This window comes from Acanthopagrus latus, chromosome 9, assembly GCF_904848185.1.
Source record: "Acanthopagrus latus isolate v.2019 chromosome 9, fAcaLat1.1, whole genome shotgun sequence".
Classification (NCBI taxonomy): domain Eukaryota; kingdom Metazoa; phylum Chordata; class Actinopteri; order Spariformes; family Sparidae; genus Acanthopagrus; species Acanthopagrus latus.
In genome coordinates, this window is record NC_051047.1 from 5,900,494 (window position 1) to 5,926,284 (window position 25,791).

Consider the following 25,791-nt stretch of genomic DNA (forward strand, 5'->3'; position numbering starts at 1 on the left):
AGTGGATGGGAGTGATTCACTGCAGCTCGGTCCTCTTTTTTGGGGGGTATTTGCATCAACCATCTTCTGCACGCAACCGTGGTGCTTTAAAGGGTCAGTTCACCAAAATCAAAATAGACACGTCTTCTCAGGTCTCATGTTAACAAGTTTTGATTAGTGATTTTCTGCCATCCACATAAGCAAAAAACTTTAATTTAATAACCCCTGCTCATTTTTACTGTTTTCACTTTAAGGACAATAAAAGCAAACAATTAAAAGGAGTCTGGTTAGAAAATGAAACCATTTATTTAACATGACCGTATCAGCAGATCAGCCCACACACATAGCATCAGACTCAAGTCACAATCACTCACTTTCAGTATATACAGATAGGCACATTCACATTAGGCATTAAAGCCAGCCACAGCGACTACTGTAGGTCCAAACCCGTGGCAGGTTTGGTCACTGCCTCGGAGTCCAGCAGGAGAATCAGCCAGGGTCACCAGGGTCCTCTCTTCCTGTGTCAGGTTGAAGTTCCACAGTCAAATTTAAAAGGGGACAGATCTGGTGTCAGAAATCCAGACCTGTCCTCCCTCTAAATCCACTTTGTTCCTGAAATGTTATACTTCAGTTCTAGACCAACAAATGCAGTCAAGTGTACAAAATAATAGAAACACCTGCTCTGTAGATCTGTGGATTCACCTGACCATGATGGCCAGGTGAATCCACTTCACCCAGGAGCAGTGACATGGACCATGCTGAGACATTATGTTTCTGGTGGGTCAAACCCTACATCTGGAGGGTGTTCCTTATATTCTAAGATCTGGTTGTTTGGTGTCAGTTTTAGCCAGCTTTACATCTCATAGTATTGTCTCTATCAAGAGAAAATGATCAAGGACAAAGTAGAAAAAAAAAAAAAAATCAAAAATCTTCACTTGATTTTAACTTGAAGACACTTTCTCCCATTTATTTAGACAATCAGAAAATAAATTCAAATGAAACTCAAAAGGTAAAAAAAAAAAAAAAAGGGGGGGGGGGGAATTTAACCGTATTCATTAAAAAAAAAAAAAAAAGAAAGAAAAAGAAATTAATGGACTGTGTAGCCTGGAAAAATAAATGCTTTAAGTTTGTGAAAAAAGGAAACAAATCAGTCCCAATTCTTAACCACAATCTTGCTAGCACTCTAAAACAGCTGGGAAGAGTAGGGCACATACAGTATTAACAAGTCCTCAGTTTTCAATCTAAATCAATATTAAGTTCAAAAGTAACTGAGAAACACCAGGATAATACGAACACAAGGACAAAAGCAGGAAGGAAACATTCCAAAATTGTCTTGAGTTCTGAACAATCTGTGTCCTTCATGTTAAACAGGATCCTGGAGGATACCCTTTCATGGACCAGAGAGGCAGGGGTGGGTGGGGGGACTGCAGCAGGTTTTCAAAGAATGACGGTTGAGATGGAAATGGCACCCAGAAAAACCCAACCCCAACGTAAACACACGCAAACTAATAAAAAGAGAAATAAATAATCAGTCTTTTTAAAAAGGCTTTTTGGGAGGCGGGTTTTCAAGCTGAAGGTTTCGGTTGGAGGTTTTTTTTTCTTCCCCCCCAAACAGTGTCCCTCTGTGCCGACTCCATCTCAAATGACCGCCTTGTTTCAGAGATATTTACACTTCAAAGCAACCCAATCTGGGCTTAGTATGCATGTAATGCTACATCGCATGAATGATCTCCCAGCACCCCCTAAAGAAATGCAGCATGTTGGTAGGTTGCCTTTACCCCACACCAAAAGACAGTCAGGTCCGTCTGACGAGAGATGACAACGTTTAGTCAGTCCCGACTCCTGCTGCTCTGAGCTGAAGTCCTCTGTGGTGCAGCGGTTTTGCCTGAGAGCAGTACTGACAGAGGAAGAGCAGTGAGCAGGATGATAAGATGGAATGAAAGCAGCCCAGTTAATGGAGATGTGTCATACAGCTGAGAGGAAGAGACTGCTGGTCTTATGCTGCGTTCAAGAGATGTTGGAAACTCCCAACTGGAGGTTTTTTCATTACGCACTTTGACACAGCTAGTACTTTGAAAGTGAAGCTATGTAGGGCTAATGGGCATCAAAATTCACTTTAGACTAAGTTTAACACACACAGTTTACCAAAAGTTGTGACAAAAAATGTTATAACTGTACCATCAGCACTGTAACATGTGGGAAGCTAGAGAAAGATAAATTCTGAATTTTGTCTGTGGGGGGGGGGCGGTCTGTGCATGGCAATCCCATAATCGGTCCGCCAAATTTAGTGACATCAAAGTATTCCCTGCATAAATATGCAGTTCTGTTCTATGAACTTGGCCTACACAAGCCTGCTGAAAAGGGGCGTAATGTAATGTCTCTGATGATCAATAAATATTAACAGCAAATCACTTGTGTCTCAAAAGTGACACTGTTGGTGGTAGTTTAGCCCTGTGTTAATCTAATGTACACATCATCCCCAGTCATGTGAACGCTGACCTGCAAAATTTACTAAAGTAAATATTTGCTAAACAGAGAAAATGTCACTTTTGTGTCAACTGTTCACAGCCCATCAGTGGAGCAGCACTGGACAAGTACATTGTTAGAGATGTGAAGCTTTCCACCGACCATAAGTAGAAGATAGTCATTATCCTTTAAAACAGTTATGTGGAATATAAATTGCCACCATTACCAAGTTATTATTATAAATTATGTCCAAGATGGAATTTCAATCTTCTAGCTGGGAATTTCCAACTTCCAACTGTACAGGAATAGCATCCCCTCCCTCCAAGTAGTGGTTCTGGTTTCATCCAGAACTCCGGCCTGCATTCTTTTTAAAAGGAAGAAACTCTTCACAATGAGCACGCCATTCCCTCCGTCCAATCCACAGAGCGACCGTCATCACATCCTGTCCCTTCACCTGTGTCTGTAGCTCCTCCTTGTAGCCTGCTGGTGGCTGCTGATGACCTTTGCTGAACATGGTACAGTGCTGTTTTAAGTTTAAATATTTAATTAAGCTGCTTTTATAAACACACTAAGCCCTCAGAATGGTTGACAACGAAAATCTTTTTTCAAAATATCATGATAACTGTTAATACACTTTGTTTTCTACCTGATTTAACTTTGTTTGACCAAAGATGACAAATAACAGCTCCACCACCTCCATCTCTTACTCATCGTCCTTTTAATCTGAACATGTCCTCATCACACACCAGGACACATCTGTGCCCATCCCCCTCTTTATGACTGGAGGGGAAATTATTTCCTCTTCTGCCAGAGTACAAGTTCGGGCTGCTCTTTGCCACTCCTCGTTATCATCTCAAGTTCCCTGTTCTGGACGCCCCTCACCAGGAGGACACAGCAAGTCAGCGAGGAGGTGAAGGAGGACAAGACAATAAGACAGGGGAGGCGAGCACACACTAGCTATCCTCAGCTGAGTGTCGGAGCAGCTGCTACTCTCCCCCAGCTGCGTCACCCCTGTCCTCTTCCTCCCCGTCGTCCTCCAGGTGCTGTCTGTCTGTGTAAATGTCCCTGACCAGGAGGACTCTGGTGAGGAGGCTCTCCAGGATCCGTCGCTCCAGCGGTGTGGAGCTGAACCACAGCGGGTCATCTGGACTGCACGCTGGATCCGGCTGAACGTAGAAGACATCGAGGCGCTCCCGTAACAACGCTGGGCTGGAGGGAGGGAGCAGAGACGGACAGAAGGAGGAAGAGGGTGAAAGGAAAGACAAATGTGGAGGGAAAGAAGAAAACGGAGGAGAGTGAAGGAGAGAAAGAAAAGAAGGTAAGTCGATAAGAAAAGGAGGAGAAAAAAAATGTTAATCTCTTGTTTTGATTGTCCTCTTGAATAAATAAAGAAAAACTGACAGTATTTCATATTTCAAGTCCTCATATTTTAATAATCAACACTGAGGTTCAGGATGTGAACAGCAATGAGTTTAATCACAGGACTCAAACAGAATTTCAACTGAAGACAATTTCTTTAAATCAAACTTTCTACAGATGAAAACTGATGAATTATAGAATTTGAGGAAAAGCACTGTTACAGTTATCTAAAAGATACATTCATATCATTAAATGTAAAGTCTGGGAACTTGTGAATGGCATTTTCACCATTTTTCAGTATTTTCGCTCTTTCAGTTTTATGCAATATCACAGACTAAATGTTTCATAATGAACAGACCATTCATTGAGAAATAATCAGTTGCAGCCCTAGTTAAGATATCAAGATAAGACCATTAGATCATTTATTAATATATAAAAATATAAAGTATTGCTGCGAAGAAGACTGTATGTTAGATAAAGTGTATTTAAGTTGTATGTGGTCAGTCGCACCAGTATAGATACTAAACTCACCACTTAGATCTGTAGAGGTCATATAGGTCACACTCGTGCTTCTTAACCGGGCAGCGTACAGTGGAGCCTCCTGAGTCATTGTCTGATTCATAGTCCTGATCTCCGTCCTCCGACTTACGCTTCCTCTTCCTCGACTCTGTTTGCACTGAAGGACCACAAGACAAAATCAAACATTGTTAAACATTGTTGCTAAGATAACAGATAAACACTATTCTTTGAGTTTATTTTTGTTTTTAAGGCTGCTGATTAAAGAGATAATGGCTGGAGAAATCATGTCAACTCAGATTTACATTCTGTTTTTTCATTGTTCTGTCTCTACTCCAACATATAAGATTAAAAATGAAACAATGTTGATGAAACCAAAGTGCATTCTTTCAGGTTTGAGGGTGTAGCTGTCACTGAATTGTGAATGTGTGAATTAAGGGATCTAGATGTGAATTAATGGATCTAAGTGAAGCAAACAAAGTCTGGTGGATTGAGGCGGCTCATATCTATGACAGTACACTTTCATGAGAAGAAAGGGGACTGTTGGGCCTTGGTGTAGGTATTAGCTCTACATAGTGTTGTCAAAGTCATATTTGAGCATTTTAATCACAATCATACTGCTGCCTCAGTTTATTGGAGGAATAAAAATGACAATTAACCCATTCAAAATATATGGGATATGTCACCATATGCGATGGCTGAGGTACATCACATTACATGTTCCAGTATATACAGGTTTTGCAGGTCTCACCATGGTGATCCTGAGAAATGGAAGGCACGCGGATGCAGACGCTGGTCTCCTTGGTGACAGGATGGACGGTGTCAGGGCCATAGACGTTGGCGAAGGAGAGGCGGAGGTGCTGCTCCACGGTGCGCAGGCCGAAGTATTTGGTGTTTAGGTAAACCAGAGAGCGCAGCAGAGCGGTGGGACTCTGCTCCCCGAGCTGCCGGCTGCTCCACAGGCTCTGCTCCTCCACCCGACCCCACAGCGAGCCTGAAGAGGACAGCAACACTATAAAGTACATTCTAGGAAATCAACCACGCTTAGTCTGGCGCTCACACTTCACTAGCGAAGATAAAGAATGAAGAGTATTTTCTCAATTTTATTTGTTCAGGAAGAGTTTGATGACATGAATTTGTTTAAAATAAGTTGCCAGTAATTTTAGGATAAAGAATATTTCAATTCTCACTCATTCTTGTCATCCATTAAAAAACAAACACACATGATTCGGTCAATGGAAGCTCATTTTTATAGCTCAAAATGGACCATTTATAATCTTACTAATGTATCTTAACCAGCAACTCACTAAGAATTAGTTCCAGCTGTTTATGTTGAGACAGTGTCCTCATATTACATTAAAGTGCAATCACAGAGAGTCAGTATGTGAACAGCAGAAGAGTTATAATCATTGGACACTGCAGCACTACAGTCAACAGCCACTGGTGGGCGCTAATAAGCACACATAAGAAAACAGATCCAAACTGACCTGTGATTTTATTTGTTCAATTACTTTTTTGCTGTTGTCTGTACATTGTGTTTCAGGTGCTTTTAATAAATGGAGTGATTTCAAATATGGTGAATCAACGTTTATAGGAAGTCAAATTTGAGGCGAATTTGGACAAAAGCAACAGAACAGCAATTTGGTGTTGAGCAGACTATCATATCAGACCACGTGGCTGCACTCACCATCAGGAAGCACACTGGGTTGCCAGTCCTTCAGGACCTTGTTAAGCTCCTCTCCAAACTGCTGGTAGCATGGGTCACTAAACAGGTCATCCTTGCGGCCTCTGGCGTGGAGATGCTTAAAAACAAATACAAATTTGAATTAAAAAAAAGTCAAACAAACTCAGCCTGCAGTCAGTGGTTTCCCTGAGATTAGACTTTAGTGTCCTCATATCAAAAGATCATCACTGTTTTTCAGGATGTGAACAGCAAAGAGTTTTAATCACTGGACACACATATCTATACATTCAGATCAAACTGGGACACTTAAGTTTTTCTGGCTTGCTGTTAAAAGATCCTCCTCTGCAAAAAAAAAAAATGAATTAGCTTAATGAAAGTTCATGTTTAAAGAGTGGGGGAAGGGCACTGGCAATTTACAGCAGGCCCAGGAAGGTACAAGACATTTTCAAAATGTTTAAACCACATGACCAGATCAAACTTTACACAAATCAATACAATCTTTAAAAGTTCTTACTGATAAAATCAATCTTACGTGTTTCTGTCAGAAAAGCCACACTCCAGAGGCCTTGAGACCATCCTGCTCTCCACTCTGCAGCCATGCTGCTGCTACTGCTGCTGACATGTGAGAGCAGGAGGGAAGGCTGTGCACTAGTTATATTTGTCCCACTGGGAACACTCAGAATGAGATTAGTTCCTACCCCCATTACTTGAGTGGAGGGTTGGCAAGGCCAAAGCTTAAAAAAAAACCATTTACTTTGTTTACATTTCTATATTTCACTGTTGTTTTTATTTGCACTTTCAATAGTCAGTGTTATTTTGAATTCTTCCAAGAAATGTTAATTAGTTGATAAAAACAATGATACACAAATTTGAAATAATCCTGAGATGCCTTCCGTTGTTCTTATTTTCCTATTAATATTGTTATTTTTGAGTATTTTATAGTATTTTTGCTTTTACTTTATACAGACAGTAGTGAGGGGACAGTAAATAAAGGAAGAAACAAAGGAGGGACAGGAAACAGAGGGAGGGGGAGGGTTTAAAAAGGAGGACCACAATCACATGGTGCACAGCACGGTGTCCCATTCTCACAATGAAAAGAGACCCATATTTCTCACTGTGTTCTCCCAGAGTAAATAAAGGCAAGACACATTTTAAAAAAGACAATGACCATTTCACTGTAAATAGACTGTGATGAGTGTTATAACTTCATTTACATTTCTTAAAACAGTGTTTCCTGTTCTGTGATCCCAGATTGCCACATTCTTGATGCTTCACAAGACACAAAGAGGAGAACTGTCCACTCCGCAGGGCAGTACCTGTATTAAAGGACTAACGTTTCAAAACCATGTGCTTCTTCATCAGAGTCGAACAGTGCCCTGCTCTGAGAACACCAGACAGGCTTACAGCGCCACATGAAGTTGTTGAGACACACTTAACTCCGTACTCAGGTCAATTAATAACCTTTCCTTTCTTTACTCAAGATACTAGCTATTGGGTGTTTTTTAAGGAGCTGACAGAGTGATGCGGTCCCCAGCTGGGAGAACTGACTTCATCTATGATGAAAGGTAGATTGGCATGAAATTTAAGAAAGTGCTTTCATTTTAACACTAGAAAATAAATATCTGAAGCAGATTATACGTACTGTATGACTTGTGTTGCAATGTCACTGATCGGTGCTATACCCTTTTAACCTAACTTCTATATCCATGGTCTGATGGCTTACTGCAGAGGTGCTGGTGTTTTATTCTCTAGCTTGGTACCAACCTGCTGGATGCCCAGACAGAGGTAGAGGATGCTGTCTGGAGAGTAGCGCTCCCCGCTTGGCCTGCAGACCTCCCTGACAAACCGGGACAGAGCCATGTTCAGCTCCTCTGAACTCAGCGACAGCAGGTTACTTTTAGTCCGGGCTGCAGGAGCTGGGAACAGACACGGATTGCTCTCAACAAGCACATCCTACATGTTCTCAAATATGACTATCAACCATGGCAGCAGGTTACCTTGTTTGGATCTGTCCTTTCCTTTGGTGTCATCTGACTGGTCAGAAGAAGACAGTGCCCATCGTTTCCAGGCATGGATACCATAGTGGGCTTTGAGAGGCAGCGATCGACCTTCTGACTGTTTGCCTGTTGGATGTGAAGAGGAGGACGAGACTGGTTCGGAGCTCTCCTCGACTGCCAGCCTCTTGTTTCCCTGAAATACAAATACATCAATTACTACACCGTCAACTTAAGTTAACTACTACAAGGTATAAATATCTACACTCTATGTTTTTGTGTACATACTTGTTTCCTGGGCTGTGGTCGAGGTGTTGACTCCGCTGGCTCCTCCTTCTCCTCTGTCAGGACTGGAGGTAGAGAGAAGCCCATGTCTTCATCCATTCCCTCCAGGGCAGGAACAGGTTCCGAGGCTGTGACAGGACACAAAATCTGTACAATCAGTTTCTTATTCCAGTAGTAGGTAACTTAAGATTTAGGGGCTTCTACATTTTGGCATTAGAGACTCACCATTTAGTTAAATGACTTATTGTTAAGATACTGAGTGTGTCAGCATTCAGAGCCTCAGGTAGAGTGACACAGTCATAGTACATTTTTATGCTCCCAAGAGAGCAGCTTATTTAGACAGCCAGCTAATGCAGCTCATCAGACAAAACACAATAAATACGTGTACACCTGCAACTGCTCTAATCTGATCTCTCCTCTACACCCAACCTCAGAGACAGAAGGCATGGTGTCTGCCCTGATTAGCAGCACAGTGGTGATGGTTAAGAAATTAAAAACCTTGTTTGGGAAATCAGATTCATATTATTCACTAACCCTATGATAGAAACTGGTATCTCTTTAAAATGACATTTTAAAAACCTTGCAACAAAAGCAAAAATTTTGCCCATCAAATGGCTTGGTTAATGACTTGATACCCCACCTCTAGACAGTATGGCAAACCTTAAACCTTCTACATACTGACAGTGATGTTGACAGCAGGGCCAGAAATAACCAAACGGAGGAATCTGAATCTCAATTACAGAATTGATCCTTTTAAAACCCATGCAGTCAGATGTTGTTACGCAAGAGCTGCTTCACTGAACAGCATGAATAGAAAGAAAAAAATCACGCAGACTGAGAGAGAGAGACAAATTCAGTCGGAGCATTTCAGACAAATTGACTGATTTGAATTCAGGAGCATTTCTTCATATCAGTCAAATTGAGGTGGCACAGAATAAACGTGATAACATGTCATGAAGAGAATTTAAGTCCTCTTTCAGCAGCTTATCAGGAGTGACAAAGCAAAAAGGTTTATTGGCCTAAGAAAAGAAATGGATCCGTCACCTCGTAAATGGAAGGGCTTAGATTACCAGAAAATGTCAGGAATGACGTTTATGGAGTGCTGCAGGGGTGATGTATTTTTGAAGGCTAATCCCGAAGTTACCATTGCCCTGGTCCCCTCCACAAAAAGCTCATGGGAAATTTTTATTGTGTTTTGGATTATTGCATCATCTCTGTAGATTCATTAGCTACTTGTTAACAGCTGCCTTTTCTTACGATACATAGAAGCTTCAAAATTCACAACTGAGATATTTACTGATGTATTTTTATTCAGAACAAAACAGGACAATAATTTACACGTGTGTTAGCCACAGCCCCTTACATTTAACCAGAAAAAAAAACAAAACACACTGACTTCAAGGTGAAAGATCCAGAAGTGCAAAAATGTTGATTCTTCCACATTCTAGGACTCATTCCTGCTGCACCTGTTCAGATATATTGGTATGAAATGGGTGACATCTGTCGAGTTAACAAATGACTGTAACAAAAGGTGCAGCTAATTATTTAAATATAAACTTTACTGTTAATTAAAAAAAAAAAAAAAAAAGACTAAGTGTTTCTTCTCTGTTCTAGCGAAGTGTAGCGAAATATCTGTTTGACTTTGAACTTCAATCCTGTAAATACCAAACATTGCAGAACAATTATTACTCAGGGCTTTCAAAACCTGACAGTGATGCTTCTGACTGACACTTGGTCATTGGCCTAGTATGGAGGAGTATGAAGATCTAGAACTCCATGTACAGTCGGTATTTACCTTGAGGGAAGTCTGCCTCTAGGTCCAGGTCGGGCTCATACTTGTCATCCTCCTCCTCCTCTTCCTCCTTCTCCCCCTCCTCAGAGCTGCTGCTGGAGGACTCCTCCCCTTTACACTCCTTCTTCACCTTCACCGGCTTTACCTCTGTAACACAGACGGATCAGTCTTGTTATCAAGTGCTGCTTTCTTCACATCTTTTACATCACAACTTGGCTGAAATAAATCCTTAGTAATGGCTGTCATCATTGTTACATTTTGACTTATAGGAACTGGGTTTTCCCTGCAAATTAATTTAAGTAAACTTAAATTTTGCTCGTCGGAATTTCCTCAAGTATGAAGAGCCTTTGGTGTCAGATCTTTTCCTGATTTAAACAAATCCCAGTAAACTGCCCAATTGGTGAACTAGTCAGACACTGTAGCTTACACGGGCCCGTCTTTTTCTTTTTTTTTCACAGACCCTACGTGTTTATCGATCATTAGAGTCATATAACCAGAATAAAGTTTCACATTTATCGACCTTTAGTATAGCAGTCAAGCTAGTAGCTACATACACCACTGCCCCTGGTTGCACTTCACTATTACGGTCACCAACTGTTGGCATCATGAACCCCAAGTGTTGCAGTGTTGATTTGGAGAAGCACACAGAAGTGGCAAGATTGACATTTAATTCATTATAGGCTATTGCGGCTATGTGTTTGGTTAAAATTAGCTTGAGCTTACAAAATGACCCCACTGACAGACAAGTTGGTATTAGCCTACTACTTAATACATAGTGATGGTTTTTATAAGATTCTGTTTCAGTGCCTAATGAAATGTCTCCTAGAATACAAAGTTTCCAAACTTTCCATTCCAAAGCCCAGACTTGACTTTCAGAATCACCTGTCATTAAAAAATCAACTACGATCATTGTCCCTGTGTGTGCTTCTTTGACAGTTTTCAACATTTAGAACAATATTTGTCTCTAGATAACTCTTAGAATTTTCATTTGCGCTGTATTCCAGTCTCTGTGTTTTAATCCAGACACCTAACCCCCTCATGAGGGTACCTGGCTTCTGCTCCTCTGCAATCATCTCAGCCATGGAGAGCAGGTCGGCCTCTAGTGGGTCAGAGGGCACTTTGTTTTTTAGCTCACTGATGCTCTGGATGATCTGCTCCGCCCCCTGCAGGGTGGTGGGCAGAAACACAGGCACAGGGACCTGGAGAGGACAAGATACACAGCCTTTTGGTTATCAATCAGACAACTTTAGATTTTTAGTGTTTAATTTTGCTTGGGTGAGATTTGTTCTTCTGAACATCATACATTTTTCCGGACCATCATTTGTACTGTCAATTACAGTCATTTTAAAATGTATTATAGTAATAGAAATAACATCATCATTATTACTATCATCATTATTGTTATTATTATCATTATTATTGATTTATCTATGTTTACACCTTTGCAAACCTTGTAGTATGGATATCATGTATGTTAATGATCTAATGATTATGTCTTACCGGTACAGGAAGAGAAACTGGAGAAGGAGTGACCTGGGAATACATATTCATTGGCACGGGGATGAAAACGGGCACCGGTATGGGTACAGGGATATACTCCCTCTTCACACCATCGTCTACATCTGTGGACACAGATATGCAGAGTCAAAATATTTGTGTATTGGTGATTCATAAAGCAATAATAAGGACAAGCAGCCAAAGCAAAATAGATAAATGTGCCTCACTATAGCAAACTTGCTGTGCCTTACAAAGCTACCTGTGATCAGATGCTAGTCACTTGGCCCTGCACAACATCTCTGATTCAAGTCCAGCATAATCATTAACTGCATCATATAATTTGCCCTATACTGAGATTTAAAAGAGAAAAACTCTTTTTTTTGTCAATTACAAGCACTCTAAGTAAGATGCTGTCTTCACCTGTCTGTAAATGTTTGCTCTGCATGTGTGGCTTGCAGTATGTCGCCTTGGTCAGGGTGAGCGGCTTGCAGAGCACTGCCTTGTTCTTGACATCTCTCATTAAACCTCCACCTGCATATGCCACAGTACCCTGGTTCACCAACTGTAAAATGGCAGAGAAAAATACATTTAAATACATATATACCAACACACACACACACACACACATATCTATACATACACACACACACACACACACACACACACACACACACACACACACACACACACTGAGCAGGGCTGTAACGATACACTTATTGAAACCAAAATCGCGATACACAGATCCACGAACCACTCTTGCTGTGTGAGAAGGCAGAATTGCAACACAACTTCCAGTCCAGATCCAGCCCTATGAGCTATAAGTAGCCCCTTTCACACAGAGATGCCACATTAACACCACAGCAGTGATTCGCCAATTCTCCACCATTGGTTGTTCACACAGAGCGAAGCACCGCTGAATAAAGACGAATCGCTGTGTAATTCACACAGAAAGCCGGCACTGAGGCTCCTAAAGAGACGTGACATGATGATGGCGTGTGTTTTCAAGGCGTTTCCCTGGTGTCCCCCTCTCAATCTAAACCCATGGATAGTTTATAATCATATGGATGCTGTTTTAATGTGTCTTGATTGAGATCCTGACACACCAAACATCCTGGAAAGTGACAAAGTTATGTTTTTTGCTATAAATTGCATAATTACATAATCGCCATCAGTAAACAGGCCAATGTGACTTGGTCACTCACGAGGACAGAGGCCGTTTTCTGGGGGAAAGTTCACTGAGTCTCAGTCAGGAGGGCCAACCATCGCAGAGATTTTTTTTCATCACAAACACTCGTTGAGTTTTTTTCCAGTGACGGACGCTGTTTTTCAGGTAGAAATGTGACAAGGAGTCGGTAGGACAGGCGGGAGGACAGACGCTTCTCCACGTACAGCTGCGGTATTTTTTTCTTTGTTGCCAAAAACAGTTACAGTTACTATGTTACCTTAGTTTGGTTCTGTAACTTTGCTTTGTGGTACATTTCTCTTTATATAGTTGAGTGAGGGACCTGTGCAGATAACAGACCATCCGATAGACACACCCTCCATACGCGCAGCCGGCTCATCAATTCACACTGGTTCAGTTTGCCAATACTGCGCCTCTGATACTATCAGATGAGTTTCATACACAGAAGTTATTGAAATGTTACACAAACAATGTTTAATTTTTAAAAGTTTGGTGTATCGTTATACACAGGTTTCATTTCAAACAGAATGTGGCTTCAATTGTGGTTTAAAGAAAACAGAAATTAAACTTCCAAACTAATAGGTGGTAAATTGATGACATTTTTGCAGTTACTACAACACTTAATCAAATACAAAGTAAGAATTTATGTCTACTGACTTCAATACAAACTGTATGATACTGAAACCTCCTCAAATTCTTACTTACCCCTAGTTTGGCGCCCTGCATTTCAAACCCTGTAAAGAGGAAAATAAGAAAGATCACATTTTATGTCACAAAGAAATCTAAAGTGACACATAGGGTAAAATAAGCTGGCAAGTTTTTTGTATCATTATGCTGCAGATAGCATCATTCACTCCCTAATACTTGACCCTGAAAGAAGCACTGCATGTTACATAGAACAGTAAGCATGTAAGCGTGTTCAGAATTGCATACTTTTAGTACATACTGCAGCTGCCCTTACAATGTACATACATGTACTGTTGCAGGCAGTATGCATACAAGAGGGACAATCCATTTCGTCATGACAGTGCGCCTTGAACGTCTACCGTCCTGTTCCTATATCCATCACACCCTTAGCTTGAAATTATGGAGCAAAAGAACATAGTACTTATACTTACTGTCTTTGCAGTGTATATCATTGTTTGCTTTGTTTATATTTGTGTGACACACCATGACGTATTTGACAGATCTACAGCTGCACAGGAGGGGACTGTGGGTCAGAATAGCCAGAAAAGCATGCTGGCTTGCATACAGCAAAATGTGACTAGATTTAATAGGACATATTGGTATTTTTGGCACACCACATTTCACATATTTTGTATTTGGACATGCTGAATCTTTTCCTGGCATACTAAACACAGAAAACGTTTGTACCTAGGGTGGTGTTCTCAGGGCCTTTCTGTGTGACCATGATGGGCTCATTCTGCTGGCAGTAGAACTTCAACAGACACTCCTGATCACAGAAATGCTTCATCTCAGCTCTCCACATCACAGACTCTGTCAGGTTACCTTGCACCTTACAGCAGTCACACCTTGCTGCCTAGTGGCCACAAAGAGACAATTTCAGAACATTATTCATTATTTTTTGTACAAAAACATTTGTTTTAAAGTATCAACAATGAACGGACCTTGAAATACCAGTCGTTAAACTTTTTGGCACAGGTCTCGCCACAGAAGTCCCGTGTCATGCCGCCAAGCTGCCGGGTCACGGCTCTCTTACACAGCTGGTTGCAGTGGTTGCAGCTTACACACTTCAGACCCAATCGCCTGATAAAATCCTGCTTATATAACAGCTTACAGCCTGAAAAAACAAACAATAAATTCAAAGAGAATGATGAATAAAGTGGACAATAATTTTTGTTAAGACCTTAGATATACAAACACAAATGACAAACAGATAACATAAATGAAATGTAGCTAAACAACTAAAATCATATGTGAAAGAAAAAAGGCACTGAAAACCAATCAACAGCTAATCAACAATGTGACTTCTTCAAAACTGTCCAGAAAAGTGCTCAGATTTATTAAGTGTCCTTGAGAGGAGAGGAGATAAGTACCTTCGCTGCAGAAAGGTCTCTTGACCCCCGAGAACTTAACAGTCTCATGTAGCGTCTTCTCCTCTTGGCAGTACTCACAGAACGTCACAATGCAGTGGAGCTTCTTGTAGTCCTCACAGCATGCCTTACTACAGAACTGGTAGACCTTATCCTGAAGACAGACACAAAGATAAAACACATTGGGCCCATTCTGATTTATATACAACATGCTCTGCATGCTTTAACAAAAAATAAACATTGCAGAGTGATTTGTGTTTGAATCAAGTTCACTCTCACACACTCTCTCTCACCTGGTAAAATGCCAATCACTTTTTAATCAACTGATTATTCCTTTGGTTACACCATTAAATACTGAAAAATGCCCATTACAATTTCCAGGAGGCAAACATGTGCAAATGCTTTGTTTTATACCCAAAACCAAAGTTAATTTTCTACTGACACATTGTTCAACTCCAGGTAGACTTATCATAGTTACAATCTTTCTTCAAATGACTGTGAAGCATTACTTGTGAAAGGAAAGACATTAAGTGATATCCCACCTCCCACTCCAGAGTTTCGGGCTTCAAGCTGAATGTTCCGCGACAGTAGTTGCATTTCAGCTGGACTGTGTTGTTAGTTGTGGAGACAGGTGTCTGACCATTGGTGGCTGTTTGAAGAGTAGCATTCTGTAAAGAAAGCCATCATGGAGACAATATTAAAAAAAAAAGTTTCAAAAGCCCTTTTACAAGCATTATACTACAGATGGACTTGGATGGTATAATATGTACTAGCATCTTTATCATAAACGCGGTCATGGTAGTTTTCAAGAAAGTCTGTTTTCTCGTTAATATGCAACTTAAAAAAAAAAAACGATGCTATAAAACTAATCACATCATGGACTCCACTGAGGGAACCTGTGGTGTTTAATATTTGTGTTCAGAGCTGGTGTTTTTCATGCAGATCAGTCAAATGAATTGATGGTTTTATTTTCCCAACTTTGACCATCTTTTCAATCAGGAAAAATTACATATTATATAGAGGAATTCGACCACAAGGGTTCTGCTCCATACTACTTCACATTGGAGAGCAGGGAGCATTGGAAACACCAAACCAGTGCTACTAATTTAATCCCAACCATGGAAACGATTATTGCATGAGATTAGTACGTATACCCATTTTCAGCAACATCCTGATGCAAGTTCACAGCAGCTGAGATGCTGCAATTGGATGAAACAATTTGGTGTTTCATTCAATTCTATCAAAGACCTCCAGTGCTTAATAATCCAGAACACATCAGTTGATTACTTTTCTGTTGCTGTGACTGTAGTGTAGGTTTTTTGTAGAGAGGACCTATATTTGTGTCTTCTGGATTGAAATGACGAAAGAGTCCCCACCTGGAACTTGGTAACGCACTGTGAGCTGCAGAAGTTGAGGATGTTTCCCTCTGGCAGCGTGGCCTGGTACTGTGGTAATGAATTCCTCTTACAGAAGTGACACGTGGGCTCTGTGTCTGCACACACAGACATTAAATGTTAAGTCATATGAAAATGCATTTAATACACATGCTTGTGACTTTTTTTTTTAAGGTTTTTTTGACTGGAGTAACTGTTTCTACTTAAGCATTCAATGTACATTCAGTATTGCTTCTTGCTTTGCTGGGATAAAAGAATATGATCAGTGGACAAACAGGTTAACTGGAGCTTTTCTCTGCTGCTTTGTCAAGTCAGTTAGAAATTATCTGACCAAACAAACAAAAACATTCAGAGCGGGACATCATCAATTCCAAACACTAACAGTAGGCTTAAGGCTCATTCATGCTCAAAGATAGGTATATGGATATGGATGAAGCCCTCTTTCCATACACTGCTGATAAGGTCGGTGCAGCAGTGACGCTGATAGTTCAACCACAACTCAAACACACAACAACGAGTTAGGAAAATGGCAGAACTTTTCGAGGAGGGGTTATGTGTGCTGGTGAGAAGTTGGTGAGAAGTTTTAAACATCTGTATGATGTTTCTTTGGACAGGGTTAGGGGTTAGTGACAAACAAGTTTTTACAGTGCCGCTGGGAGGACATTGGAAGGGAATTATGTGACTTGGCGAAAGAAAAAGTAGAGGTCTGTACGGGAAAAATCTGACTGTGAGCGACACCGTCTGTTGGTTGTATTGCTTAACATTCATGCCAGCATGAAGGATGATTAGTGGTTCAGAAAAGCTTGCTTTTAATATTAGTTAGCTCACTTGCTTGTGTAGTCATAGTACTCACTGAGGAAGGAAGTTGTCGTGAGTTTGCCCTTATTCATGCAGGTGACGGAGCAGTAGGAGCCCATGGTGCCACCCGCTCCGAGGCTGTGGAGAACCTCGCCTGTTTTGATCAGTGTTTTGCAAGTCAGGCAGCTTGCAAGTTTACTGTGTGCCTGGGACAGAGAGGGAAAACATCACATCAAAACAGCAGCAATGTAATGTTCTACAAGACAATAAGATTAAGACACTGATAAAGTGAACAGATTAAACAACAAAAAATGTTTAATGTCAACTCATTTCAGTGTTCATGGTCCTTCAACAGCTCTAAAAAGCTATTAGGCCTCTATCAATTAGTTTCAAGCCATTTTATTCACAATACAGTCCACATAGACACATAAACAGAAAGCACTTTCATAGAAAGAAAATATCTGAGCATACATTATTATCAATGGTGGAGGAACAGTGCACCAAAGAGAAATAACAATCGTTTATAATAAACTGTGAAATCCTGATGGACCCTCTTCATTGAAAAAAAGAGCTTTTAATGTGTGTGTTGGGAGTCTGGAGAAATGTCTAACTTTTATTGAGAAGACCTTGATAACATTAACATCAACTGAGTAAACAGCACAAATCTCCTGTGTACTGTGGCCAATAGTCTACATGTCTGCTTTGTGATCCTTTTCCCACTGCTTGGCCATAAAGACACAGAGATGAGACTCTTTATCTGGTAATTAACACAGTGACTAGTAGGAGCAGCATCAGCCCTGTCCATCTATTGTCATGTTATTCAATATGTGTTGGAAGATGTTTTTTAAGGAAAGAATGAAATTAAGACACAAGAGCTGGTCACATACAGAAAAAGCATATTTGTATTTCACTCATGTTGTGATATTTAAGAAACTGAGCAGGCTTGTCTGCGATAGATCATTACTGGACACTGACACCAGCTCACAATGTTACTGAACAATCAGCCTTACACAGACCCCGTCGTTTCTTTCAGTTATTAGTGGAATGTCCAATAAGCTGGTGTTGCCAAGCAACAAATACATTTCCAGGCTTTAATTTCTGGCAAATATTTAATCACAACACAATTTAGCTGCAACATACTCAGTAAAAACTGAATAACGGAATTATTAGAGGTTTAACATCTCAAGGATGAGTGAGCCATATCTCATTAAACCCTGCTTTTCATTAGATGGGATTCATAGTCCGTCTACACAGGCTGGTCCATCAGCCATCATGATCAAGACAACAGCTTCGTTCTGAAAGAAAAACGCATACTGGACCCCACTGTGCAAACAAACATTTGCAGAGAAGAAAACACATATCTTCAAACTAAAATGCTGCCCGAACCATTGTTAATGTGAGCAGTACTTTTGTTTTCTGTGAACATTATGGAGATGAACAGGCTCTGGTTCATGTACTCTGTTCATTAAAGGAAAATTTGCTTTATCATTTGGATATTTTTCATGAGAATGAAAAATGTATTTACATTTAAGTTGCTGAAGAGGCAGTTTCTCATGGCTGTGAGGAGGAGGAGGGTTCACCACAGCTTAATTAAAAGCAGAACATGACTCTGACTTTGACATGATCTTGACGTGACTCAGAGTTCTGGCTCTAAAAGCAAAGCTATAATTTGAAATGGATATGCTTGAAGGAAATAAATGAATCAACCACATAGGTCCCAATGAGGAAAATTCTACACACCTGCGGCCCATAGTTGGGCCTACAGTACCTGTTTGTACTCCCTGATGCAGTTCTGGCAGCAGAAGCGTTTTTGTTGGCCATCGACCAGCAGGAAGTGGTTGGCTGTCGCTCGGCTGGGCAGGTAGTCGCCACACTGCTCACAGCAGTTCATGATCAAGCCGTTGGCCCTGCGGTAAACGTTGAAACATGTATCGCTGCAGATCTTATGGGTCACAGTCTTAAAGCTAACCTCGTGCCGGATCTGTAGACAGAAAAATGCAGAATTAGCAGCAAGAGCCTGATTAACTTAACTTCATCTACCTTTATTTGAAACGGCAAAAGACTTCTTAATCTGAGAGCAGAGTAGTTATGCATCGTAGTAGCTCAGCAGAATCCAACAGTGTTTCTCCATGTAAAAATGGAGGCTTGTAACACCTCCTGCATATATTTGCTTGTACTTTGAAGTTGTCATAGATTAATTAAAAATGAATTAATGCTAGATATAATTTGAGCTTGAACATACAACGCCACTAAAGGGCGCGTCCAACTATTCATTTTAATGCAAGTCAGACACCTCTGACAAACTAATGAGGGTGTAACAGACATTAAAATCATTTTGCTCTGTTTATATCATGTTCTTTGCAAATCATTTTAGAGGAGTTTGGCAGAGGCAGCTGTTGCTTTTACCTCTGCCAAGTAGGTTCACCCATGTCCACTTGTTGGTTAGTTTGTTTGCCAGTAGAAAATCAATAAAAACTGCTGAACCGATTATTGTTTGCTTAATTTCTTTTGACATTGTGAGATAGGGCATATTTCATCATTTTCTGTTATTTGTCCATTATTTTTGTTATTATTATTATTTTGTTGGGAGAAAAAAAAAAATCAGCTGGCTGGTATCTAAGAGCATTCACCATTTGATGCAGATCCAAATAAAAATCTAGATTCAACAGCCTAAAATCTTATTTTATTTGATATTGGATTAGGCTTGATGGAGGAATGCCATTCAACTACTTAAACTAAATCATAAAGGAGCCATAAATAATGATTTGCAGATGTCACAAATGTAGGTAGTTGTGGTTGCTAGGTGACAGTCATATTGGTTAGCTGTGGCAAGCAGTGATACAGGTAACAGCGCCATACCACAGCCTAATACTGAATGTGTGAGCAAGAAAAAAAGCTTGTCAAGTTATTAAATGCTCAGTTCATTTATTTTGGATACCCACAATGCTGATGGAGCAACGAGCATCTAAGGTATTACATAACAAATGAATTCATCACAACCACAAACTAACTAATGCTTCATTGTGAGGAGGGAGGAACACCTCTCAAATTTTGAGACAACTGTTTCTTCAAGTGGTGGTCATGGAGACTGAGGCCTGATTGAAAAGGGCCTTGAGAAGCCACATTGAAATGGAGGGATGGAGAAAACAAAGGACAGAAAGAGTGAACCCGAGGACAGCAAAGGCACATGAGGTACAAAACAGAGATAAATACTGAATGAAAGTGACCTGAGGAGGAAGCCACACAAAGAAAGAGGGAGAGAGGAAATGAAAGAGTGATGAGGGAATGTTCATCATTGAGTCATTGAGGATGAGGACATGTAAATAAAATGCAACAGGGCTTAGGCATGTAGAGTCAATTACTATTACTATCAACATTATCATTGCCATCATCATCATCATCATTATTATTATATAATTAATAATAATAATAATAATAATAATAATAATGATAATGATAATGATAATGATAATGATAATGATGATGATGATGATAACAATAATAACAATAATAATAACAATAATAATAATAATAGTCATTATTATCATAAAACAAAATCCAAGCCATGGATGTAAAAACTGAAGAGAAAATTGAGCCTTACTAGAGTCTACAGCCATGATAGCTGCTCTGATGCTCTTTGAAAGGGGCTGCATTACTCTACAGCCTGAGTAATGTTTTGTGCACCCAAAGCATTCCAATTAGTATAAATATTAGAGACATTAAGCCTTGATCATCCTTCAGTAGAGATGTGGACATTTACAGCCATAGACTTGTATATAGAAAGTAGACATGCTGCTATACATACAGCACTCCTTTGTATAATGCATTTAGATGAATGATATGAAAAAGTCAACAAAACAAAATGGTGTTTGCAATAGCTTAATGAGAAGACTCAAGATAAGGAATATAGTACATACAACATACAATGTATGAAACAAGTCAGGTTTTACATTTTCTGGGGTGTATTAAGTCGATGTGCAGGCGACATATTTTTAATCACGCAGGGCCAAACAAACACAGAAACCATGAATAGACCTTTATACAACCAACATAGGTGTAAACTGATACCCTGGCAAGTCTGTGTTTCCCTCCACTGTTACTTTTTATGTAGTGCTACTCAATTATTCATCCCTTTGATAGGAACATCATTTAGCTGTGAGTCTTAACTAGATTAACATACATGCCATGGACAATGGGAGTGTGATGTTCAGTGTGTCAGACATACTGACCTCTGTGAGCTTGCCGCAGACAGTACATTTGGTTTTGAGACCCGACTTGGGCGGGTTTTGCTTGTTTTCGTATGCACCCAGGCAGCCGGTGCTGCAGAACTCCTGGAAAGACTCACTGGAGTCAACCTGGGCCACAATGGTACCCTTCATATTTGTGATGTCCCTGTAAAACGCAAACACATCACAGGAAACTGAAACATTAGCATCTACAAAAGTAACAGCCATCGAGTTGTATTAAAACATTTTGCTTAGGACTTGCAAAGTTATCAGTTAAAACTCAATAACTGGTAAAAACAAATGATACAAAACCGCATTGCAGCTGACATTCACTCATTACAAGAACTTAACTCAACTCAGCCACAGATTTAGTTTATTGTTACAACCCGCAAAAATTAAAAATATAAAATGTCTCCTGTTGGTAGATACTCACTTTTTGCACATGGTGCAGCTCTTCTTGGGGGCGGGTTTGTGCGAGAAGGCAGACAGACAGGTGGTGGAGCAGAACAGGTGTGTGGAGCCCTTACGCTGGTACGCTGTTTGTCCTTTCTTCAGTGGCTTTTTACAGTTAGCACAGGTCACCTGGTATGAACAAACAATCAAATAATCATCTAGCAGGGCAGTTTTTACAATAGTAATAAGTAATCTATGACTTTGCTCTATAATCTGCATCAACTGCTAGTATCCTTCTGCACGTACATTCTGGTTCATGTAAAACTAAAATATAACAGATACAAAGGCTACAGGACCACTGAATATCTAACTCTGGATTAAAGAGGTAACCTAAAATAACATTCCCATTGGATGTCCCTCTTACTGTATCCACACAGAACCCCAATAAACAGAGCAGATCACCTTGACTGTCCTGGGTTGTGGCTGGGAGCCTGAGGAGGAAGTAGATGAGGAAGACTGGCCAGGAGGTTTGGGCAGGGAAGTGGCGGGTGACGGAGAGTCGACCCCTGTCTGTTTTTGGTTGCGAGGGACTGAAGCTGATTGGGAGATCCACGAGTCTGGAGGGAAAGAAAGACACAAAGAAAGACACTTGCTATCACACTAATCCATGTAGCCTAATGAAACACAGCTTCACACTTGTTGCATCACCAGCCAGATCATAGTTTGTTAGGTTTGTGGTTGTAAATCTGGTTAAGATTCTCTGCATCAAGAGGTGGCTGCTCAAAATCTGATTCTGTTGTCCTGACTTAAACTACAAACATGAAACTTTAAGACATCCCAAAAAATAATCCTCCAGCTGCCAGCAAAGTACCACTGCAGACAACAGCACCATCTGGAGTCTGTGTGGAGCTACACGGGAACATAAAACTGTCTTGGGCTCAGTCCCACTGTCCCACCTCATCAATTTAGTGACAATAAGTCTGTGATGGCTCGGGACTGTCTCACCATGAATTTACAGTGTCTGATGGCCCACTTTGGAACCATTTAATCCCTATATGGACACTCAACAGGTGATGCAAGTCTGCTGATTTTGCTTTTGGGGATTACCCAACACATATAGCTCTGATCTTAAAAACAAGTACGACAGGGGAAAGAGTTGCAAGAACAAGTTCACTGTGTCTGGCTCTTTATCTACTAAGGTATGCTGTCTTATTCTTCAAAGAGTCTACCAAACCCCTCAAACTTCTCTGCTTAGCACACAGGTGGAGTTTTTGCTTTGACAGCAATGTATGACAAAATGTATGACAAAGCCTGCCTGGTTCCTTGCAGTGTACATGCACTCTTGTAAAAACAAACAAACAAACAAAACAAAAACTGTTGTGATATGCAGAAAGATAGATGTGTCAACAAGCATTTTGATCTAGACCAGCACCAAGTTAAAAAGAACACATAATGGGGCTGCGTTGGCTGGGGCGAGACAATTCAGGTAAGACTGAGATGATGAGGCATAACAATCCTGGAAAGCCAGCTTGAGAAGAAGACTAAAGGATCATCAGACACCAGACACTGCACAGTGTGCTATAATTGCACTGTGCTTTGCCAGTTAACATACCATTGTGTTACAGCAAAAGTTAAATTGGTTCAACGGTTTTGCAGCTTTTGAATAAATGAGGGGGCTGTTTTTTCACCTGTTTGTGTTTCTATAAATTGCATTGCCCAATTAGGGAAAGCCTGTTTCCTGTTTGCAAAATCTAATATGTATAAAACATAGCAACTACAGAGAACACTGCTGAAGTTTGTTTGCAGCATCCATTTATGAGTATGTTATTGTCAAAGATGTATATACCAGTCAACACTGACTGGCAACTGATCGGCTGAGCATCATTACATAGCATTCAAGTTCCACTATTCTTCCTTTTCAGTCAAGTCTAGAAAGTCAAGAACCTATATTGTCATCGTACTGCTGTGCAAGAAAACAATACAATGAAATAATAATTAGGATTTCAGTTAGTATGTGTAGCTCTCAGTTCCAAAAGAGCTGGTAAATTAATATTAAAGCTCAACAGTAAACTTTTGAAACAGGACAAAAAAGGTCTAATTTTTTTTTACAAGTTCCAGTTAAAATCTCTTCTTGCTGCACAACAGATTCATTACCTGCTCTGTTGTGAGTCCCTGTGTCTCCATTCTGCACCAGCTGGCCCATGGGGCCTGAGCCCCGCCCAGGGTTGAAGGAGGCAGTTGGTCGACCAGGTGGGGTGTCAGGATTCAGGCTGAATGCACTGCTGATCTGCAGACCGTTTTCCTCTGCCTGGCCTTCACCTGCCTGAACAAATAAGCCACTTAGGTTATTCTTCCTCCATTGTGACTGAACATTAGAGAACAGGACAATAAAGAACCAAAAGGTACAAGTCGTCCGCCATACAGTCTGAATGAATATTGGCAGAAAATATTACTCTCTCTCCACAATCATTACAACAATATTGCATTCAGCAATGTCTACCAGCAGACAACATCAGGAGAGCAAACTTTTCCTGAAACCAATTAGATAGCAAGAACATTTATCATGCTTGACAAAACTAACAAAAAAACAGTATAGATGAATGTCAATGAGACTAAAGCAACAGAAGAAGAAGAGTACAAAATCAGTAAAATCACCCCTGTTTCAGATGGCGCACCACCATGCAGTGATGTCACAGAGGTTATCATCAGGTTCATGTCTGCCTGGATGTCTGCTGGATGTGGTGGAGTATTTGATGCAGAAACAGTGGAGCATTCTTTCTGGCCACTGGAGCCCAGTGTGGTGACACTGGCGATCCTGATCTCTGAATCAGGCTCAGTGCTGCTGAGTACACCTGGCGAGTGGGGGGTGGAGGAGCCTCCAGGGTGAGCTGGTGAGGAGGGGGAAGCGTCTTTCTGTTCAGAGTCCTCCTCGTCATCAATGACAATAGGCTCCACTGCTGTGGTTGGAGGTTTAGGCGGTGCTGCCACCATAGATGAGCTGGAAGACGCAGGAGAACTAATGGTCTTTGAAGGCATTGCTGCTGTGGACATGTCTACAGTTGTCCCGCTAGCAGCTGGCTCGAGGCAGTCTGTGTTGGGTGTGTCTTGGGAAAGTGTTGTGGCAGAAGGCTGGGGTGCCTCCTCTCCAACGAGAACCACATCATCATCAGTGTCCTCTGTGCCACCCTCCTTTGTGGCTCCATCTTCTGTTTCCATGGAAACTGCCTCCCCGGCCTCCTCTGAGGGGGGCGTGGTCTGCTGCTGGGGGGAGGGAGTGGCATCCATGGGTTCCACCTGCTCCCCTGGCTCTTCTGCTACGACAGGGTTTGGTTCTGACTCCCCGTCCATCGCTCAGGCAGCCACCTGGCAAAACAGACAAAAAGGCAGTTAGGAGATGAGCAGGTGAAAACAAATGTCTGTTTTATGATGTCTGACAGGTGTGCAGGAAGCACAAGTATCCCCAGAAGACAAGCCTTCTTCATATAGCTTTCCTATGGCTGGTGGAGAACTGTGCCATTGTTAACTACAACCTTTTCTGGGTCATCATTACCTGATTTCTGGTCATCATTAAACGCTCAGTTCACCAAAAATTTGTAACTCTAGCACTGAATTTGAGAAACTTCTGGGTTTCTCTGACAAGGGTTTCATGTATTGATCCCGGAGATACTTGATGACACACCAGTCTAAGAATTGGTGAAGGGAATTTTGTTTGTGAACCTCACAAATCCACTAAGGTAGCTAGATACCACCTACCACTAGATAGATGGAAAATGTTTACACTTTTTTGTAGTTTGATTGATCTGACCCTTAGAAACAGCCATCTAATTTCAACCAAGCCTGTCCCAGATATGAGCCTTTCATTTCAAACTGTGACCTGCTTCCTCCAAGAAGAGTGTCCAGTTATGATTTTACTGGATGCTTTAATTTTGTGTGGAGTCAAAATGGAGGCAGATGTGAAGCTGGGGTAGTCATGTGACTGCTGTGTTACTTCACTTAGATCAATTCAAATGAGTCTTTTTTTTTTTAAAGGTGACTTACAATAAGCAAACGTGCTACCAAGGGAAGACAAAGGGCAGTGCTGTAAAAATAGAAGCAAGAGAAGGACAACACAAGGATCCCTCAATATCTCCCCACACCTGGTCTGACTCAAATGTGAATCACATCTTGCCAA

At 40.9% G+C, this 25,791-nt stretch overlaps 1 protein-coding gene across 2 annotated transcripts in view; it reads right to left on the reverse strand.

Annotated features, from left to right (window-relative positions):
* Positions 1 to 266: 266 nt before the first annotated feature.
* zmym2 (zinc finger, MYM-type 2) overlaps positions 267 to 25,791 on the reverse strand; it is a 31,268-nt gene continuing 5,743 nt past the window's right edge. For both annotated transcript variants that reach the window (XM_037109435.1, XM_037109437.1), the window contains exons 2-25: positions 24,276 to 24,983; positions 23,775 to 23,943; positions 22,083 to 22,237; positions 21,661 to 21,809; positions 21,231 to 21,393; positions 18,770 to 18,982; positions 17,057 to 17,207; positions 16,186 to 16,301; positions 15,352 to 15,477; positions 14,813 to 14,963; positions 14,384 to 14,556; positions 14,130 to 14,295; positions 13,461 to 13,489; positions 11,993 to 12,134; positions 11,576 to 11,697; positions 11,124 to 11,274; positions 10,079 to 10,222; positions 8,287 to 8,411; positions 8,002 to 8,194; positions 7,769 to 7,920; positions 6,008 to 6,122; positions 5,072 to 5,314; positions 4,336 to 4,480; positions 267 to 3,654 (exon numbers count right to left, since the gene is read on the reverse strand). In XM_037109435.1, the coding sequence (XP_036965330.1) occupies positions 3,432 to 3,654; positions 4,336 to 4,480; positions 5,072 to 5,314; positions 6,008 to 6,122; positions 7,769 to 7,920; positions 8,002 to 8,194; positions 8,287 to 8,411; positions 10,079 to 10,222; positions 11,124 to 11,274; positions 11,576 to 11,697; positions 11,993 to 12,134; positions 13,461 to 13,489; positions 14,130 to 14,295; positions 14,384 to 14,556; positions 14,813 to 14,963; positions 15,352 to 15,477; positions 16,186 to 16,301; positions 17,057 to 17,207; positions 18,770 to 18,982; positions 21,231 to 21,393; positions 21,661 to 21,809; positions 22,083 to 22,237; positions 23,775 to 23,943; positions 24,276 to 24,968 (4,209 nt within the window). In that variant the 5' untranslated portion in view covers positions 24,969 to 24,983 and the 3' untranslated portion in view covers positions 267 to 3,431. The remainder of the gene's footprint in view (positions 3,655 to 4,335; positions 4,481 to 5,071; positions 5,315 to 6,007; positions 6,123 to 7,768; positions 7,921 to 8,001; positions 8,195 to 8,286; positions 8,412 to 10,078; positions 10,223 to 11,123; positions 11,275 to 11,575; positions 11,698 to 11,992; positions 12,135 to 13,460; positions 13,490 to 14,129; positions 14,296 to 14,383; positions 14,557 to 14,812; positions 14,964 to 15,351; positions 15,478 to 16,185; positions 16,302 to 17,056; positions 17,208 to 18,769; positions 18,983 to 21,230; positions 21,394 to 21,660; positions 21,810 to 22,082; positions 22,238 to 23,774; positions 23,944 to 24,275; positions 24,984 to 25,791) is intronic.